The 18,945-nt window shown below is 42.8% G+C and overlaps 4 protein-coding genes across 6 annotated transcripts; 2 read left to right on the forward strand and 2 right to left on the reverse strand.

Annotated features, from left to right (window-relative positions):
* The first annotated feature begins 898 nt into the window (after positions 1-898).
* On the forward strand, positions 899-4,669 carry dnajb12b (DnaJ heat shock protein family (Hsp40) member B12b). Its single transcript, XM_003961162.3, has 9 exons — positions 899-1,235; positions 1,967-2,138; positions 2,225-2,370; positions 2,452-2,625; positions 2,704-2,774; positions 2,916-3,025; positions 3,129-3,301; positions 3,400-3,541; positions 3,624-4,669. The coding sequence occupies exons 1-8, from the start codon at positions 1,103-1,105 to the stop codon at positions 3,519-3,521; spliced, it is 1,101 nt and encodes a 366-aa protein (XP_003961211.2). The 5' UTR covers positions 899-1,102; the 3' UTR covers positions 3,522-3,541; positions 3,624-4,669.
* Positions 4,670-4,730: 61 nt separating this feature from the next.
* Positions 4,731-6,423, reverse strand: ddit4 (DNA-damage-inducible transcript 4). The gene is made up of 3 exons (XM_003961163.3): positions 6,261-6,423; positions 5,860-6,073; positions 4,731-5,776 (listed from the first exon to the last, which is right to left on the reverse strand). The coding sequence occupies exons 2-3, from the start codon at positions 6,038-6,040 to the stop codon at positions 5,277-5,279; spliced, it is 681 nt and encodes a 226-aa protein (XP_003961212.1). The 5' UTR covers positions 6,041-6,073; positions 6,261-6,423; the 3' UTR covers positions 4,731-5,276.
* Positions 6,424-8,023: 1,600 nt separating this feature from the next.
* anapc16 (anaphase promoting complex subunit 16) lies at positions 8,024-9,736 on the reverse strand. 3 transcript variants are annotated; one of them, XM_003961164.3, is made up of 4 exons: positions 9,591-9,736; positions 9,137-9,285; positions 8,507-8,581; positions 8,315-8,424 (listed from the first exon to the last, which is right to left on the reverse strand). In XM_003961164.3, the coding sequence occupies exons 2-4, from the start codon at positions 9,276-9,278 to the stop codon at positions 8,315-8,317; spliced, it is 327 nt and encodes a 108-aa protein (XP_003961213.1). In that variant the 5' UTR covers positions 9,279-9,285; positions 9,591-9,736. The 3 variants fall into 3 exon arrangements, with proteins under 3 accessions (XP_029682263.1, XP_003961213.1, XP_011617277.1); XM_011618975.2 differs by having other exon boundaries at positions 9,502-9,675; XM_029826403.1 differs by lacking the exon at positions 9,591-9,736 and having other exon boundaries at positions 8,024-8,424; positions 9,137-9,278.
* Positions 9,737-9,785: 49 nt separating this feature from the next.
* ascc1 (activating signal cointegrator 1 complex subunit 1) lies at positions 9,786-17,963 on the forward strand. Its single transcript, XM_011618857.2, has 10 exons — positions 9,786-10,122; positions 10,282-10,384; positions 10,474-10,571; positions 10,649-10,827; positions 10,957-11,090; positions 11,532-11,651; positions 11,748-11,872; positions 12,399-12,472; positions 12,936-13,076; positions 17,769-17,963. The coding sequence occupies exons 1-9, from the start codon at positions 10,005-10,007 to the stop codon at positions 13,050-13,052; spliced, it is 1,068 nt and encodes a 355-aa protein (XP_011617159.2). The 5' UTR covers positions 9,786-10,004; the 3' UTR covers positions 13,053-13,076; positions 17,769-17,963.
* Positions 17,964-18,945: the final 982 nt, after the last annotated feature.

Consider the following 18,945-nt stretch of genomic DNA (forward strand, 5'->3'; position numbering starts at 1 on the left):
CTAGACACGTATTGACAGCCATGTTTCATTCACACTTAAATAATAAAACAATTACAGTGGGGCGACCAAATGTGTCACATTCTCTTTGTCATGTCCCCACATATCGCGGTTTGCGCCCGTAGTGCAGCGCATATGAAGGCAAGAATACTAGGTTACATAACATGGTGAGTTGATCTTTGGAAGTTCCTGCGGAAACATCGCCAGGATTGAAGGAGCGCTTCCTTGGCCTGTTATTGATATTTCCTGAAAATTTCATTAAAAGAAAGCACTCAAGCAGGTCATTTCCCCACATGTTGAGACTTACAACCCCGTCCTTTCTTCCTTTATTGGACTTTGTTGAACTTAAAATACCGACAAATTAACCAATGCCAGCAGTGCATATACAGGCAGCAGTGGGTTATATAACATAAGTTGCTTTATTATCTAAACCCCTTGGATTTTGATCAACTTTGATCTTTGGTCTTCCAAAGTCAAAGTACCCCAAAATTTAATCATCTGGTCCTTGGCTCATTATCAATATTTTCTGAAAGTTTTTTTTTTTAAATCCATTGTCTTATTCGTTAAAAATCTTTTATTTTACTCCCATTAATATGCCACGGCCTGTCCCATGCAAGCCATCACTGCTGAATATGAATTATTAAAAAAAAATTGTTTGAATTTCCATCTTATTTACTCAAATGCCACACAAATTGTATAATCATGGACTGGTAGCAATCATGCATTTTAAAGCATCATATTACTGTGGATTACTTCTGTTACAATGTCCTTGTGTGATGTAGTTTGTGGCACTTTTTTCTGTTACTCTTTAATACAAGTTTTGCTGCGCTGCATCCAGGAGACAGTCTAAGCCAGTAAGATGGGGAATCGTGCTTTGTCGCCATCTAGCGGTGGGATGTTAAACTGCAATCTGAACCGACAGCTTGGTTATTACATTAAAACAGACCAACCCAGTTTCTTTACCCTCAGACCTCCTTCATTAAATATCGGGCGATTTTTTTTTTCTTGCTGTTACTGACAGACTGCTCCATCTGAGCCCGTCGTATGACGTCATCAGCCGGCGCATTTATTTACTTCTGGTCCAGTTAGCTTCTGTCCCGCCGCAATGGAAGTGAACAGGGACGAAGCCGAGCGGTGCATCGACATCGCCACCGCGGCGTTGTCGTGCTGCCAGACCGAGAAGGCGCGGAGGTTCCTGGAGAAGGCGCAGAGACTTTTCCCGACGGCGAAAGCCAAAGGTGAGATGAAACAGCCGAGCAGGCTGCCTTGATCCGTGGAAGGTACTGGGCAGCATCCTCAGCGACACCATCACCTGCATCCCAGATGAGCAGCAGCGGCCTGTGGTAGCACACTAGCTAGCTGGACACTATGCTGCAGAATTTACCTGCTTAACATTATTAAAGACACAGATGATAATAAAAATTTGGTAGTTGTGTTTTGCCCAAAGGAATGACAGAAAAGCTGCAGAGACTTCTTCAGGACCCAGGTTCCTCCTCATTTATCATGTAATTTACTTGTTTCATCACACTTGACCATAACATTTCACCATTCGAGAAATGCATGCAGCAAGACACAGATCCATATTGTTCTAGCAATTTATGTCTGCGAGGTATATAAAACCATGATGCATCATGAAGCCGCCTAAATGCATTTAATGGGTTATAGATTGTAAACACATCTGAGGAACGGAGTCATTTTTAGAATTTGTTGTGTTTAGAAGTGTGTGTGGCATTATTTGTTGGACTTCAAACTATATAAGTTGTATTTTCAATTTACATCCCATTAAGAAAATATGCAACATGCAACCAAAAGCTATTATGAAAATGCATTTGTAGATTTTTTATTCAGCCTTTGCTGATGTGATGATTTATAGCAATTACCTACAAATAAAGGTGATCTGTGTTTATGTGCGCTGTTATTCTAAATAACATGTTTTAGACAAACTGTTGTAACTATATCCTTTTTATAGCGCTGCTGGAGCTGATCGCCCAGTATGGATTCACACCCAAAGAAGAGATGCCGTCAGACTTTGACTCTCCTAATGGACAGCAGCAGACAAGTGGTGAGGACAGCAGACCTGAAGCAAAGCCTTCAGAGACGTCCAAGCCATACGCGGCCGACCATCAAGATGCCGTGAGAAGGTGAGGTGGATTTTCAAATACATCTGGGATTAGTTAGACGTACTAGTTGACCTGTGATGCTGCAATTCAATCATTTTGCTACACAGGATTAAACAATGCAAAGACTTCTATGAAATCCTGGGTGTCCAGAAGGATGCCTCTGAGGAAGAGCTGAAAAGATCTTACAGAAAACTTGCTTTAAAGTTCCATCCTGACAAGAATCATGCCCCAGGTGCTACAGAGGCATTCAAAGGTGAGCTTTTTTGCAAATCGGTGAAATTAGCTTCTGGGTTTGATGCCCAAACCGAGCTCCTTTATTTCCCATTTCCTACAGCTATTGGGAACGCGTATGCCGTTCTAAGTAACGTTAACAAAAGAAGACAGTACGACCAGTGTGGAGATGAGAAGAGCAATCCCTCAAGACAAGGCCCAGCAAAAGGAAACTTTGAGCCGGATATTTCACCCGAAGACCTTTTTAATATGTTCTTTGGTGGAGGCTATCCTCAAAGTGAGTGCTGCTTGTTTTCATCTTTCCTAGATGTGGTATTTATGCACCCATCTGTTAACATATACTTCATTTATCTAGGTCACGCTAATGGGTACACTAATGGACGGATGCGTAATCCAAGGCGAGAAAGGAGGGAGCGACAAGGAGACGTAAGTTCTTTTGCGAGCTGCAGCTATTCCGTGGCTGTGGTGCAAAAGCTCACCAACAGGGGGAGACACCGAGCCACTGGATTTTCCGTATGCGGGGGAAAAATTGCAAAAAAGAGTGTTGAAAGTTTGATTTCCTTGCAGGGAGGTCTCGCTCTCTTTGTGCAAGTCATGCCTATCCTCATCTTGGTTATTGTGTCAGCCCTCAGCCAAATCATGGTCAACAGCCCACCGTACAGCCTGAGCTTCAGGCCGTAAGTCGCCCCTACCCTGCACTGAAGCATGGGTTGATGAACGGACACACTTCTAACAGATACCCCCCACCCCCTATTTCCCTGTTGTTGTTTTTTAACCCAGGTCAGCAGGTTACACGCAGAAGAGGCTAACTGAAAACTTGAAAGTGCCATATTATGTGGGGGAGCAGTTCTCCAAAGAGTTCAGCGGCGGGATTCTAAAGAACCTGGAGAAGACTGTAGAGGATGATTATATTTCTAACCTTCGCAATAATTGTTGGAAAGAGAAACAACAAAGTATTGGCGCCAGTAAAACGAATCCCATATCATGAGTATACTGTAGACTGAACCTGGGCGGTTATACTGAGATTCGATTGTCTTTTTTTTCCCTGCAGAGGAGGGAATGCTGTACAGAGCACGCTATTTTGGGGACACTGACCTGTACCAAAGAGCACAGAGGGCTCGCACGCCGAGCTGCGCCAAACTGTCTGAGATCACAGCCTCCCTCCACGGCTGAGGCTGCGTGCATAAATGCAGGTTCGCCAGATAATCACATTCGGCGAACCACTGACACATTTCCCATCTTAAAGTCTTTCTTCCTTCCTCTTATTGTCTCCAGGTTTGCAGAATCATTCCAGCACATTACTGGCTGTAAATAGACAAGCTTTAATAACCTCAAGATGACTCATCAAAGAAACAGGCAGCAACTGGCATCAAACCGACTCGGGCTGGATTAAACAACGAAAATCACACAATTCTCCCTTATGGGGGGTTGTCCAAGCCCTGGTTTTGACCAAGAGCCGTGAAACAGATTGAATTCAGTGCATTTTTCTTCACATGCAGTATAATAACAGAATCCAGAGAGATTAGGACTCACCCTAAAGGTGTCAATCATATAGTTTATGTAGTTAATTAAGTGGCATGGTGAATGCTTTGTCTTTTAGTTTTAGCAGCCAGAACTATGAAGGGGGGGGGGTTGATTTGCACCTTCTGAAACTATGCAGGAATAATGCAACACCTCGGACGCCCACGTCTGATGTTAGTCTCACGTATATTCTATCTTTGTCTGGTGTGAACGGAACTTTAACATGCCTTTACCTCCTTTAAATGTCAAAAAGATGAAAGTGTTACGTACACCTTAATGATCTACATTAAAGAGAACGAGAGATGCGTCCACTTTTACAGATACTAGCTTCATATTACAGAATATATTTTGAAAGAGGCCACAGGAGGGGCAATATCCATGCATTTATTGTATATTTTGTCCATTTATCTCAGTGTTTACTATCACCTATGTTCTTATTTTGTTTGTTTATTTTGGTCTTATTTTTACTGTTATGTGAAAATAAATGCGGATGCTTTAAAAGCGTCAGGCGTGTGTCAGGATTCTCGGCGGAGAACAAACGGGGAATGCGGAGACAAAGGCTCAGTCAGCACATTTGGCGTGCGTCAGTCTGTCAGGCTGCTGACTAGGTCGTGGAAACATGGCTCAGTGCACGTTCACATTTTCAGGGGAACGTGCAAAATGTGCTGGACGGGAGTTGGAGTCCAGCACTCTTTTCCTCAGATGTCACGCCTCCGCCTTTTATTTATTTACTGCCAGAAGTTTCTGAGACGTTTGTGATTATTAGCATGTTGTGCTTTTTCTCATTAAAACCCCAACTTGAAGACCATAATAGGACAGAGATTTATGGTTTTTATTAAAAATCACAGCAGGACAAAGGGCCTTTGCTTAGAAAAATAATTTATTTGCAGTCATTACAGTACAAAAACAGTGCAATGAAATGGGTATTTGAATGTCAAATAAATAATATTGAAAGCAGGACAGATCGACACAGATACAAGGTCAAGTAACACTTGAAATCTCAGCTTGCACTTCTGCTGAAGGCAGGCAATGAAAGGCCTTTTTTTCTCATAAATTCAAGCACTCACTAAGGTCCCTAATGGTTGACTTGCGGCGCAGGTCATTATCGAATTGCTTTTTATGAAAGAAGGAAAACAATGGTCTTCGATGACTGGAGCTAGCTGCCGTATGGTTTCAATAGAAACTGAGGTATGTGCAAAATGCCTATTTGCCAGATATATTATGGCTGCGTCATGTACCATAAACTTCAGGTCCCTTAGAGTTGGAGAAATAGATGAAGTCCATCCTCATACAGTATTACAGAATCCATCCTATTTAGTCCATACTGATATAGCAATACGGCCCTTCTGTAAGCTTAACTGGGGATTTACAAAAGCTTATACATTAAAACATGAATGTTTTTTTGACTCAACACTCTTCGACCAGCAGTCCTTCAGAACAATACAGTTTTTTCTTAATCACACGGAAACCAGTACTCAGTTTCAGAGCTTGTCTCACTGTTGGGGTGGATAGAGACTTTGCACTAAAGAGTCCTTGAATTTTCGGCCACAGCCCCTCAGATTCTAGCCGCAGCACCAGAGTCAGCTGAAAGGTGGGCACAAGGTAGGGGTCCACGGACAGCTGCCCCATGCTCTCGCAGACGTCCCCCTGCTCCACGCAGAGGTCGATGAGAGCCCCTCTCAACCCGCAGGGCTCGCTGGCTGCCAGGTGGAGGAGCTCCTGGCCGATGTGCTCCAGAAGTTTCTCGGGAATGAGTAGTTTGGTGCATCGTAAGGCGCAGTCGGAGTCTTTGGCTTCTCTCAGGCTCCCTGCAATGAGATCCACCACTTCTTTCAGGATGGTCTCCTCCATGGGATCGTAGAACAGGTCTTCAGTCGAGGGAGAAAGGTCACGGGCAAAATCTGACCCTGTTGCAAAGACGCAGCGGGTTTTAAAAAAGTGCAAGCGTGCATTCGGACGAGGAGCTGGAGATCTTGGCACATCTGCTTACCTGAGTCTGAGAGATCACTGCTGCTGCCACGGTTGGAGCCCGAGTCGACGCTGCTGCTGGATGCACTGAAATCAGCCAGTCTTTGCACCAGTCTGCCCCACGACAGCCTCCTGGAACTGCTGCTGTCAGCTGGCGACGGGGGCGAGCTGTTGATGTTGGTCGGTGCTGAGAGAGCAGGCATTGTTGTCCTCTTTGCAGTCGAGTCAGCTGATTCCTGCAGAGAAAAAGGAAAGAAAGGTAAACACGCAAATTCAAAATAAACCAAAGAAGTTGTTTGGGTTTTGCACAAACGTCAAAAACTGCCAAACATCCCTTTGTGTGAGAAGAGTTTGCAAAATTAATATCTATGTTTCTGTTTTTATCTGCGAAGTGACAGCAGAAACAGTCATCCGCTTACTTACGTATTATTTTAAAATGCCGTCGTTTAGGTCCGTTGTCGATAGTTGAGGTTGTTTTTTTTAAAGCTATTGTCTGTGAGATCAACAATCTGGTCACTTGACCGTCCCGTCCTCTCTATTTCACCAGCTGCTCTCAGCTCAAAACAGCCCTGCAACAAAGCTTATATAGGCCCCGTCATAGCCACGCCCACCGGCGTGCAGCCAACCAATCAAAAAGAGAGGCACGCCATCTGCGCCCTATCTTGCCTGGTAACATGCCAGCAGAGAAAGAAGACAAACAGAAGGAGGAGGAGGAGCTGAGGGGGAATGAATGGCAGACACTGGCGTTATGGAAATGTACAGGGACTTGTCCGGACTAGCAAGGATCATATTAAATATCTTCCAAATCCGTCATGAGCAAGAACAAAAGTTGTTGTTTCGTTCCTCCCTTGCATGTCTCTGCAGACGATGGGCAGCACAGAAGCGCCCACTCTTCAGCTTGCTGCGCTGCGGAGAACATGACGTCACCTGTTTTCTTCAACCATTACATCAGAATTTTTTATTCTGCCACAGAGCTGCGAAAATACAGTGTATAGAGCACACGGACGTGCACAGATTAGACACAGCTACTCTGATGGACTTCACCCCAAAGCAGTTGACATTGGAAAGCTTGAATAACACCTTAGAGAAAAGTAGTGTCTTGATACAACTTCAGTAAGACAGCTCACACAATAGAAGCAGTGATTTAAAACGATCCCTACAGCCATTTATGTATTAAAAACAATTTACTGGGACTTTTCCATGGATGATCAGAAGACAGGGAGCTCTTGCATCACTCTGCATAACTTTATGAGCATGCACGACTGCTGTGTTGTAATGCTGATGCGATGTTTATGATTTGGTCTGCTGGGTTAGGGTGTCAATGGTGACCTTTTAAAGCCCAAAAATTAGATGATAAATATTTATATAGACTGCAACACCATTAAGGGTGATGGCTCCTGCATTAGAAACTTTTGCCTTCCTTGTCATATTTAAAGCTTTTTATTCCTTTATTTAACAAGTAGAATCCATGAATGTTATATGATGTCTCCTAATGGTCGCTGTGCCTTTTGAAAAGTTAAGAAAAGTCCAGAAGAGCAAAAGAAGCGTGTGTCTGCTGTGTTTTCATCTGGCTGCTGTGCTCTACTTGACACGCCGAGTATTTTTTCTCGAAGGTCTTTGGAAAGCAGCCAAGATGTAAACTATGCCGCTCCACGTGAGGGGAAACGGGCTGTACTTTCATACTGGGAGGAACCGAAACACACAAACGCATGCAGGCACAATATGTTCTGAGGAAACTGTAAGCAAAGATGTGAATTCTGCATGAACTCTTCATAAAGCCACAGGTTTTTTTTTAATACAATCTGGGGCCACTTTGAATATCTGGACCAAGACCAGTACATTCTGTATGTTCCCATCTAAAAGTAGGTTGCAAAACACGACAAGACCTTCATGTTTTCTTGTCCTCCACACAGCAGATAAGTGATACAAAGAAAACAGCAGCATAAAAGTCTTAATGGCAGCTGTAGACTGTAATAAATATGGGTACATAGGTTAGACGAATACCCTTGTGCACAAACACAGCATGGGACGCAAGAATGTCGAAATACAAGTTGACTCTCTTTGTGTTGTTGGAACCAAAAAAAGGGGAAAAGTAGGTTTTGAGAATTCTGACGATGAGCAAAACACAAAAACAATTCCCGCCTCGCCTTTAAAGACCTCATGACGAAAAAAGACATGTAAAACTGTCCAGGTTACAACAATTTTAATGTTATTATACCTGGTGTGTAATAACAAGGGCATTATCATTGAAACAGGTTTGTTTGACGTTGCTGAGGAAAACAGCTGATATTTGAGTAAAAGCAAAGAAATAATATTACATCTCACATTTACTATATCCAGATAATTCTGACAGTTTAACTTAATATTTCATACTTTAAATTAAAATGAAATGAAAGGCAAGTCATTTATGGGCTGTAAAAAAGGAATCACCTTCCATTTGGCTTCTTAATTAAACAAAGGCCTCTGAATCTCTTTAATTAGGATGGTGTAAATCCCAATAGCTGTTCAATAGGTTTGTATCGCCACTCATCAGCTTCCAGCTCCTCGACCAAACTGGCCAGTTTCTCCATCCGAGACACTTGTTGATCTGGAGACAGAGACAACTGTTGAGAATATTTTCTCAAAGCAGAAAAAGAAAGACATTTTGCAAAACATAATTAGTGACCTACCATGTTTGACCTGTTTGAGCGTGGAGGCGACTTGGTAGCTGAATACAGACTCACATAAAAAGCGGTCAGAGCCGTCTAAAAGAAACACCAAAGAGCAAAAAGATAAGTTAATGGCTTGTTAAACTTTACTGACAACACAGCCCCGAAGAATCAGTTCTCAAAATTCCAACTGCTTGTTGTTAAATATTACCCAAAGGACTAAGGACCGGTAAAGTTTTAAAAAACTTTTACTGGGGACATTATGAAATGTGCAAACTTTATTGGAGGCCTGTTATATTTTTACAGCTAAAACATAAACACTTTGTTCTCTGAAAAATGCATTCACAAGCCTTTAAAGAAGTTTGACACAGTTCTGCCTTTTAAAGGGGCTAAAATGTATCGTGCCCACTGCAGAATGATGCAAAACTATTTGGAATTCGTGTGACATGTCTAATTCCTGCACTGATGTGAAATAAAATCAGATCTGTTGGATCAACCTGAACATCGATTTGGTTGGATATTGTAGGCAAAAGGAATACCACTGACTGCTGTTATGGTCATTGTGTTCATTTGCAAATGGCTGTTTTGTGTTGCAAATTCTCAGATAATGGAACATGTCGCAGCTAACTGCAGATCAGCATTGCGTTTTACCTTCCATCATTTCACCGGCGCCTTTCGGATAGGTGTACAATACTTTCCTAGGAGGAATGAGCTCCGAAGCACTGAATCCGGAGCCAGTTACCGAACTACCGCTGACACCTCCAGCAGAAGATGATGAAGACGAAGCAGCCATTGGGAAACTTTCAAAACACAACAAATCATGACTCCCACGGTCAGAGTCACGGAGAGTTACACTCATACTACACAAAATCAAAGAGCAGGAAATGTAAGAGCCCATTCAAAGAAAACAACCTGTCACGTTTTTAACAAATGTCATTTTACATTGTGGTCAGTTAGCTCAACTGTTAGCAATTAGCTACCACGGCCGAAGAAGCCCGGCAAGAAAGCTTACTCACTGTAAAAGACGGCAACCATTCACCGAATCAAAACTATTGGCCTTAAGATTAGACTATATCTTTTTCAAACAACGTAAGTTAATGTTCACCTTTTGGTAAACCTACAACGACTTTAAATCCAGACAGTTTGTTTTCTTGTTTGTATAAACGTCTGTCGTTGGTTTACGACAAAGCTGCCGGTTTACGTTTAAAGCGACTGTTTTCTTTTACGGTAGATTTTGAACACATATAGATGGGTCGTCACTCCACTACACGTACACAACTGTCGCCCATGTTCAACGTAGATCTACTAAAGATTAACCATGTACGCTGTGTCGTAAAGGAGGCCAACTGAGACGTAAACAAGAGAAGAGAGCAAACATTTAGCGAAAGCGATAGCAAAATAAGTTTTGAAAGGTTACATGACCACTACTATACAAGCATATGGTGTAGCTGAATTATTAGTGGGATATTAATCTTTTCATTTTCCTGACGTAGGTTATTTACATTAGCTAGTTTACAGTATGGACATTTTACGTCCAGCTCTTATTAATATAAAGGGACGAGTATACCGGAAGAATTTCGTTCAAGAAGATAATTATGAAGAAGAAGAAGAAGATTTCTCATACATGAGGCCACCAGGTAGGTTAAGCTGGTATTTATGTATCATTTGTCATTCCGGCGGGGCTGTAATATAAATTGTAGACTTCATTCCGCACCGTACAAAACACACTGTATATTTTTAATGTTGGGCTTTGTGTGTGTGTGTGTGTGTGTGTGTGTGTGTGTGTGTGTGTGAAGAGAGTGAAGACTGTGCGGATGATGAAATCTGTGACACTTACGTCATTGAACAGACAGATAAAGGATTTCGCTGTGCCATTGATGTCCCGAGTGTTCTTTACAAGTACGTCACGTTGTTATCTCCACACATTGTTATGCATCATTCCTCGTGGTTTTGAATAAGGTTTCTCTGTTGACTTGTCTGATCTACAGGTACATTATTGGTAAAAAAGGGGAGACACGCAGGCGTCTAGAATTTGACACAAAGACATCCATCAACATCCCAAAACAAGGGGTGGAAGGACAGATTGGTGAGACTCATTACTGCAGAGGATTTCTGAAACTGTCTCTGTAAACGTGTCCACTGAGTTTCTCCTCTGTCTGACAGTGATCACAGGTTTCCACAAAGCTTCGGTGTCATCGGCGGTCACACGCGTTGAGGTCCTGGTGGAGAGTTTCCGGAAAAAGCAACCTTTCACGCACTTCTTGTCATTCCCTTTAAATCATCCCCAAGTTCAAGAGGGATTTTTGAAATTTAAGGAAGAAGTGCTGCAGCAGTGTTCAAAGGTACAGTAGAAGTTGTCGGCAACATTTACCTTTCTCCCTTTACCTTATTTTTCTGCATAGACACCAGGCGACCACAACAATTTTCATCATGCAGTCAGTATTGATTTGTCCATGTTATCCTATTTGTAGGATCATGGAGTGGAAGAAAGCATCTTTCAAAACCCTGCAAAGCTTCACCTGACCATTGGCACCTTGGCTCTGTTAAATGACATGGAAGTGAGAAAAGCATGTGAACACCTTGAGGAGTGTGAAAACATCATCCGGTAGGCTGCAAATCACGGCTGTGTTATCATAGCAACAATACAAACTACATCAACGGGACCAAAAAAAAATCACATTAAAAGAAATATTTAAAGACTACACTGTCCACTGTGGACCTTTGTTATTGTTAAAACATGTAAAACAAGATTGAAGGTCCTAATAACAAGTACAGTGTCAAGCAAAATAATTACTTAACTGAAAAGAATCATCCCCCATGTGGCAAACATTGTTTATAGAGATTAGCCGTGCATTCTTTTAGCACTCCAAACATTCTTCATTTTTTTTCGTAGCTGTGTGTGCTACAGCTTCAGCTGTAGATGTTTGCAGTAAAACAGGGCTAGACAATGAGGTTTTTATGTAGCAACATTAAATGGATGGGGACGAAAAGAAGATCAAATCACGTGCTAAAACTGCCTTTGTTCTTTTCTGTTGTCTCCCATCAGGGACATCACAGAAGGGAAGCCTCTGCAACTGGAGGTGACCGGCATAGAATATATGAACGATGACCCAGCTATGGTGGACGTTTTGTATGCAAAAGTTGGCGTGCAGGACGGCTCGAATAAGTGAGTGGATCGGTCGTATCCTGTTACGTTCCATTCTGCTGGAATCTCGGCTTGTTATTTTTTTTAGTTTTCTGTTTAAATGGTGGTGTTTTCAAGGTTGCAGTTGATTGCAGACAGGCTGGTAGAGCACTTTGTGTCTGCTGGGCTGATGGTGAGAGAGTGGGACCGAGTGAAGCTGCACGGCACTGTGATGAACACTCGTTTTAGAAAGGACCACACAGGTAGAGCACAACCCATCAATGACAAGCTCAACAGCAGCGTTTTCAAAAACAAAGTTATTGACGTGCTCTGATAACACTGGCAGGCTCTCCCTGATCCTGTTTACCAATGTCACATTATTATCTTTTGGCTCAGGCGCGCGCTGCCGTGACGACAGAGCTGAAGGTTGAACAATTACAACCTCAAATCTGTGAATATAGGCGTGAGGCAACTGGTTCTGTGTTTATCTGCAGCTCTGTTTACTTGCTCCGAGCAGTGTTTTCCAAGTATTTGGACAATGGCTTCATTCATTTTGACCATGGGTAAAGTCCAGCCTCAGTTCTCAAACTTGTACCGAGCTGACCAAGAGCACAGCGTGAGCGGGGGGCCGTGTCACCGCAGTGTTTAGCATGTTGATGAATGCAGATTCCCCTCCCAATGTTCCTAAATGAAGTGCTCTTGATTTTCTTGTTCCCACTGTCTACTTTCAAACATTGTAAATCAGTTTTGCTCATCCCGTGTTAATTTTTCACTGACATGTTTTTACAGTTGAAGACGCAGGCGGCTCAGGGAGGCCGGGTACCAGCGGAAGAGAGGCTTTTGACGCCAGAAACATACTAAAGGTTGGAGGAAATTCAGTAGCTCAGAACTAAAATACATGGACAGGAACTTGATTATGAACACGGTTCACATATTCTGTATTTAATTTTAAATTGCAGTCGACATTTTTCTTTCACATTTTCAGTCCAGCGATAAAACTCACCATTTTAATGAGTCTTGTACCTTTGTCCCCTGTGGTAGAACACTTGGTTAATACTTATACATGTGTAAAGGATAAATGGGTTAATTTACAGGGGTTATTTCCTGCTACCAAAAAAAGCCAGAAGTGTTGGAAGTGTGATTTTTCAAGCTGCTATTTAATGATTTGGAGAATATCACAATAAACATTGGCTATTAAACAAGATATACTTAGATTTATGGCCATCATAGTCAAAAACACATGAACATTTCATTTTTCAGATGCTGAAACAGTCTTCTGTATAGATTACATATTACTAAGCTGATCAAGCATTTTCTCATTTGCAGAAATTCGGTGCCTATCATTTTGGAGCGTTTGAGCTGAATACGGTCCTTCTGTCCCAGAGATATTCCACAGATTGCACCGGTTATTATACATCGGCAGGAAGCATCGGTTTCTCGTGATCTTTGTCCCGATCACGTTCTGAGGTATAAATGTTTTAAATCTGTCCAGCTTTGTACGTCCATAAAGCAGTTCTCGGTATTATCCAGCAGGCGGCAGCATAAGGCCTAATTTTGTTTAATTGCAAATAGCTTTTTATGCGGGGGTTTACCACTATTTAGCCTTGCAGGGGTGGGGGTGCTGGCAGGGTACACGTCCCAGCTCATCGCAGGGCCCTATTTGAGCATTTGGGGATTCAGGTAGCTTGGTCAAGGGTACCTGGAGAGTGGTCTGAAGATGTCCTTGCACCTCTCTGTACTACCAGCACACCTTCAAAGTTTTGTCCAAACCCAGGACTTGAACCAGGAACACTTTGCCTCTTAGCTCAGTCTAGTGACTTTTATGGTTTTATTTCAATAAAATTCTTTGTATTATGAAAGCGCTTTATGTAAAAAAAAAAAAAATGTAAAGACAAATGTAAGACAAAATAAACTGAAGAAGATACAAAAATAATCTATTTTAATGAAAAGGGGGTCGAAAGAAACTTGTGTTGCCTCAAAAGTCTCATTTGCTTTGCGACCAGTCTTAAATAAAGACTTATAAAGGACAAAGAGACAAGCCTTAAAACAGCGTAACAAAATATTTTCCATGTAGTTTTTGTCACTGGGCCTCGTGATTGAGTTGAAGTGCATCGCTGACACGACTTATTACGCCCGTCTAAGCCTTTGTTTTCCTCCTGGTCTGTGAGCACAGACACTGGTCACAGACTTCAGCCCCTTGTTGTTGCCATCAGAGCGAATTTTCCTTTCTCTCTGTGCCCTCCCCCTGCCGCTGATGCACTCTGCTTGGCATGCAGGAGGCTGATCATCGCGCAGCCAAGAGTTACACTGATGAAAACTGAGGGTGCTTTCTGTTTGTCAGCTCTGCCATCCCATGCTACCCTGTCTACCCTCCCTTTTCAGCAGTGGCATGTTTCCCCCCCTCTTCTCCTGGAGTCATGTCAACAGCAGGCACCATTAGATGGGGACATGCAAATTTTGTCATTGGAAACCAGTCAGCCAGCCAGCTAAGCCATATTTGTATTGACAGGGACTCTGTCTGGACAGAGGAAGGTTTTATTATAATCCAGGAAAGGGTCCAAATTGAGCCATTTGTGTTTTTACATGAAGGACATGACAAGGAGGTTCCAGGTTGGATTCCCCAGGGCCTAGACATGTTTGCTCTAGCATGTTGTTGCCGTGTCTGCAGCCACAGACGGGCTCATTAGGTTGGAGACGCTGAGTGTTAAACTGCCCGGTTAAACTGCCTGGCAACCTGTCAGGGTTTGTTCCTTCCTCCTATTTCACCGCCCACAAACCTGATTAGAAGTAAACAGCGGTGCAGAGATGATGGACAGATGAATGTTTGTACACATGCCATTCCAAATTGGATCCACCTCCCTGGCACACTAATAAAGAGGAAGCAAGGGTGAATAAACAGAGATGGCAGTGTGTGAGAGCAAACACTGAATAAGAGATTATTTCACCACAGTACGAACATTGGATTTAACTGTTAAAAACATTGTTTGAGCCTTTAGAAGCAGTGCTTTATTGTTATTTTTCCCCATTGTATTATTGTTTATTTTATTTTGTGTAAGGTGTTGTATGCCCCCTAGTGGTGGGACGTGGCACAGGTCAAACATCCAACCACTTACTGCGGGAAGTGTCTCTGGTTTGGGGAAACGGTTAGATGGACGTGTGTGCGTGTGTGTGCGTGTGTGTTTTAATTGCTACATATTGAGTACCAAAATACTCATTCTACTAGCAAAGTGAGGACATTTTGGATGGTCCTCACTACTTCAATGGACTGGTTGAAGGTCAAGACATGGTTCCAAGGTTAGACTTGGGTTTAGGATAGAGTTAGAGTAAGGGTTAGAGTAAGGGTTAGGGGGGTAATTAGGGTTAGTTAGGCCTGGGAAATGAATTATTCCTATGGAGGTCCTTCCAAAGATAGAAGTACAAGAGTGTGTGTGTTTCCTCGGTGGATTTGTGTCCTCATTTTGGCAGACCTGAGAAGATACAAATGCTGGATTTTAGTTTAAATTTTTGCTTATCTTTAGAAATGCATGCACCGGGCAGACTGCTGTGTCTTTACATCCACCAGTGAGTCACACATGGAGTGTATATCCAGGGGATTAAAACCATTTTTTGCTGGTCCGTTCACTTTATTTCCCCATGTAGAACAAAATTAAGACATATTTGGACTAAATTTAAAGGAATGTGATGGATGACTTCAAACCTAGAGGGAACCTTTCAGTAATGAGAACTCATATATATTATCTCCAGTATGGTTTGGTTTTAATCAGATTAGCATTTTTAATTTCTTGCCAGTTTTCAACTATGCTTTATTCATGCAGAGGCGGTACAAGATGGGGAATTCATTGATTAGTTTAAAACGAAATGGTGGAGTTTTATATTCAGGGCTGCCTTCTGCATTTTTTCATGGTTGTAATTAAAAAATGGAGAGTATTATTGTGCAGGAGTGGTGTTAACATCTGCTGGTCGGCACCAGTCTTTTGACAGAAATAACCCTTTTAACACCAAAGATATATTAGATTAGAATTGTAGATGAATTGGATGAAGTAGCTAATTACTTTTTAGAGGTTGTCGAGAATTTTCTATGTGTACGCTTTTAAGAAATCAATGTTCAGATGTGTTTTGTGATTTGTCGGACGCCATCAGCCCTATTAATAAAGCCGAGAACGAATGCGAAAGGAGTCGGGTCGACCTTGGGACACTTCACTCGTTAGCATCATTTCCCGCTTGTTTCTGATCCCCCTTAAAGGAGCTCGACCACATCTGTCTATTAAAGGTGTGACAAATGAAAGTGTTAAAGTCGGCACTGGCATGAGCAGCGGGCGTATTGCATCCACGTCTGGTCGCTACTGTGCAGATGAGCGTCAGGAGCAGATGAATATCGCCCTAATCACAAACGGGCCTGGGCGACGCAGACGGCCAGCCAAGGTTAGAGCGTCTGAAATGTCTAATCTGTTTCTCCGGTGAGAAGCCGGGCCATCCTCGTAGCGGCTTTTTATTATTCCAAGTGGCGCGTCTGGAAGCTGTCTGCAGCTGTCCACGTCTGTTTACTGCTGGAGGCATTCACACAGCGAGGAGACGCACAAAGGCCAGAGTGTTTGAACAGCAGGTACTTATTCAGAGCCGGTGTTTACCCGCAGCACACTCTGGACAATCAGTCTTTAGAAACGTGGCTTTTGGAAAGCTCCATTATTGACGCACCTCTGTTTTGTTTTAATATGATTGTTGAATCTATGAAATGTCTAAAATATATTGGAAAATGCTCAGAGCTTTGGGAGCAAATAGAATGGATCGTTCGGTCAGTCTAAAACTCAAATATACCTCAATCTGACAATGTCAGAAATGTTGGAAGTGAAAAGTGCTTCTTTTCTTAAAAAAACAAACCTAATTTGTCATTTGCCTGTAACTGAAGCATCCTCACATCCCCTTCAAAGTAATGCCTCCTTTTAGAACCAGAAACTTTCCTGAGGCCCGATCCAATAAATGTTGTCTGTTCTGATATAAGGGCAAGTGAGGGTAGATGTAAAATGTGATGGAACCCAAGCAATAAGACCTGATGTCCACGTACTGAAATAAGCTGGAAGAAATGGCAACTTCTCACTGCTTAGTCTCTTTGTGATGGTTATTATACGTGTTGTTCATGTGGAAGCTGCCAGTGGTTCAGCTGGAGTGTGGAGCCGATGAAACGGGATGATAAAGATCCATCTGAATCTCTGTTGATGAATTACTTCCTCATCGACCAGTTGTTTCAGAGCCAGAGCCTCCCAGTGATTGATTCGGCCTTAATATGCTGATTAGATTTTCCCTCTGCCTCATTTTCTATGTATATTCAGACGCAAAACTTCTCCCCGACTTCCACAGCAGCGTCGTGCGCTTGCTGCTCTAATGCGGACTGACTTTGAGAGGGGGTTTGCTGTTATTACGGGTTTTTGCGATGAAATTAATCTGCCATTACATCAAGCTGCCAGTGTCTAATGCACATTCTGACATTCATTGTCAGCCCAGCAGCTAGCAGCACTTTGCTAGCAGAGGCAAACTGCTGTCAGACTGCTCTCAAACTAACTTTGCACTTATAATAGCCGTGTGACCCAGTTTGAGTCCCATTGAATTCTATGGAGACGTGGTTCTAGCAGCTCCACATACAGCTGTAAATCACTTGAGATTACTTAATAAATGCCCCTTGATGTGGATTATTCTCTCCTCGACTTTAAAAATAACTTCTTTTGATGGCTCTACCCTGCTGGAATGTCCCACGGACAGTAACAGGCTTCATAAACAAGCCTGGGTGTTGGCTACTGGAGAGGACATGCAGCAGCAGAACGCGTCCTGTGATAAATTTGTGGGTTCATTTTAATACGGGCTCATTTGATGTCAACTGTCCTGAAAAATTCAAAAGAATGTAGCCTTTTTTCCCAATTTGTTATTCCAATTTCCATGAAGAAACTGGCCAAAATTCTCTCTAATTTGCAACGCTGTGAAAAGAAAATCCATTTTCATGCCCTAGTAATAGAAAAAAAATAGAATTTTTCAAATGATTTTTTAATCTGTCTCACCGGGAAATGCTTTTTGCTGTTTGATCCAGCTGAAAGAACAAAATGACACATTTTTTGTGTCAGTTCCTCCTCCAGCGCTTCAAAGTAATGCTGATCTGATTGTGTGTTGCAGGTCAGCCGAAGGTGGCCACAGGAACGGGATGTGTCCTGGCCGACAGCACCAGAGCGCTGTGGGAAAACACGCTTCCATGGTGATGAGCTGTTGCTGAATCATCTGGTGAAATCAGTTGGAAAATAAGCCTCTGTGCAGAGTTTGCTGCGCTCCTGTTTCATTTTGGCAGGAATAAATAAATGCGTAAAGCATCCATCTTTGGCCTGTTGTAATTAATTGCTGCGTCCCGGCGATTGCTGAAGCGGAGTCGTCACGGAATATGTTAAATCATGATAAGCAGACAAGCTCGCTGTCGGGCCTTCAGAGACATGTAAAGCAGAAAAACAAGACAAGGCGCTGAATGTAAAGACGGCTAATATTTACATGTAAACAACCCCTTCATTTTTTTTTTTGCTCCCCTAATACTTCGCTCGTCTGTTTTTCTGTATGCTGGCGAACGGAGTGGATTGGCATCCAGGCGAGAGCAGAGAGATGAGATGACATCAGTTAATCTCTTCACAATTAAAGGCACTCTTCCGCAAACGTGGCTCCGATTATGTGGAAGTGGATGAACAGAAGCTGCTGCTTTTAGAATAACAAGGATGCGCAGTTTTTGTATAGTTGCAATTAGAAAGGCGTCGGATGGTGCGGAACTTCAGCATTCCCAACGCTGAATTTGCAGAAATGTTTTTTCAACAGTTCAACGGAAAACCTCCAGTGAGTGGGAAGTGGCGCCGCCTAGTTGCGGACATGTGAATTGCAGGAAAAGAATACCTGCTCTGTTTCGTTGGTCAATATATTTGGATAAACTACAGTGAATTCTTCGTTGCAATTCTACAATGCTGTTTGAAGGATCTTTGCATCAGAATTACAGCAGAATTCACCTACATCACTCTTAACCGCATTTATGGCCTCTGAGCCTGGCCGAAGAACAACGCCTACCGCTGAATGCTAACAAGACGGTCTCACCGCCGTCCAAAACAGGGTGGCGCTAAAGCTGATTCTGTAGATTGAAACTCGAGTCGATAACCTCAAGCTCGAGATCGACCGCTTGCTGCTGGGAAGGAGCGGTGCGCATGTGAAAATATTACACTGATCCGCGAAGCTCAAACACGCTAAGAATATATCAGTCCCCTCGCCTGCGCCACCTGCAGCGCCGCACAAAAAACGGTTTGCCGCGATCACCCCTCTGGGGCTC

This window comes from Takifugu rubripes, chromosome 1 (genome assembly GCF_901000725.2).
Source record: "Takifugu rubripes chromosome 1, fTakRub1.2, whole genome shotgun sequence".
NCBI classification, from domain to species: Eukaryota; Metazoa; Chordata; class Actinopteri; order Tetraodontiformes; family Tetraodontidae; genus Takifugu; species Takifugu rubripes.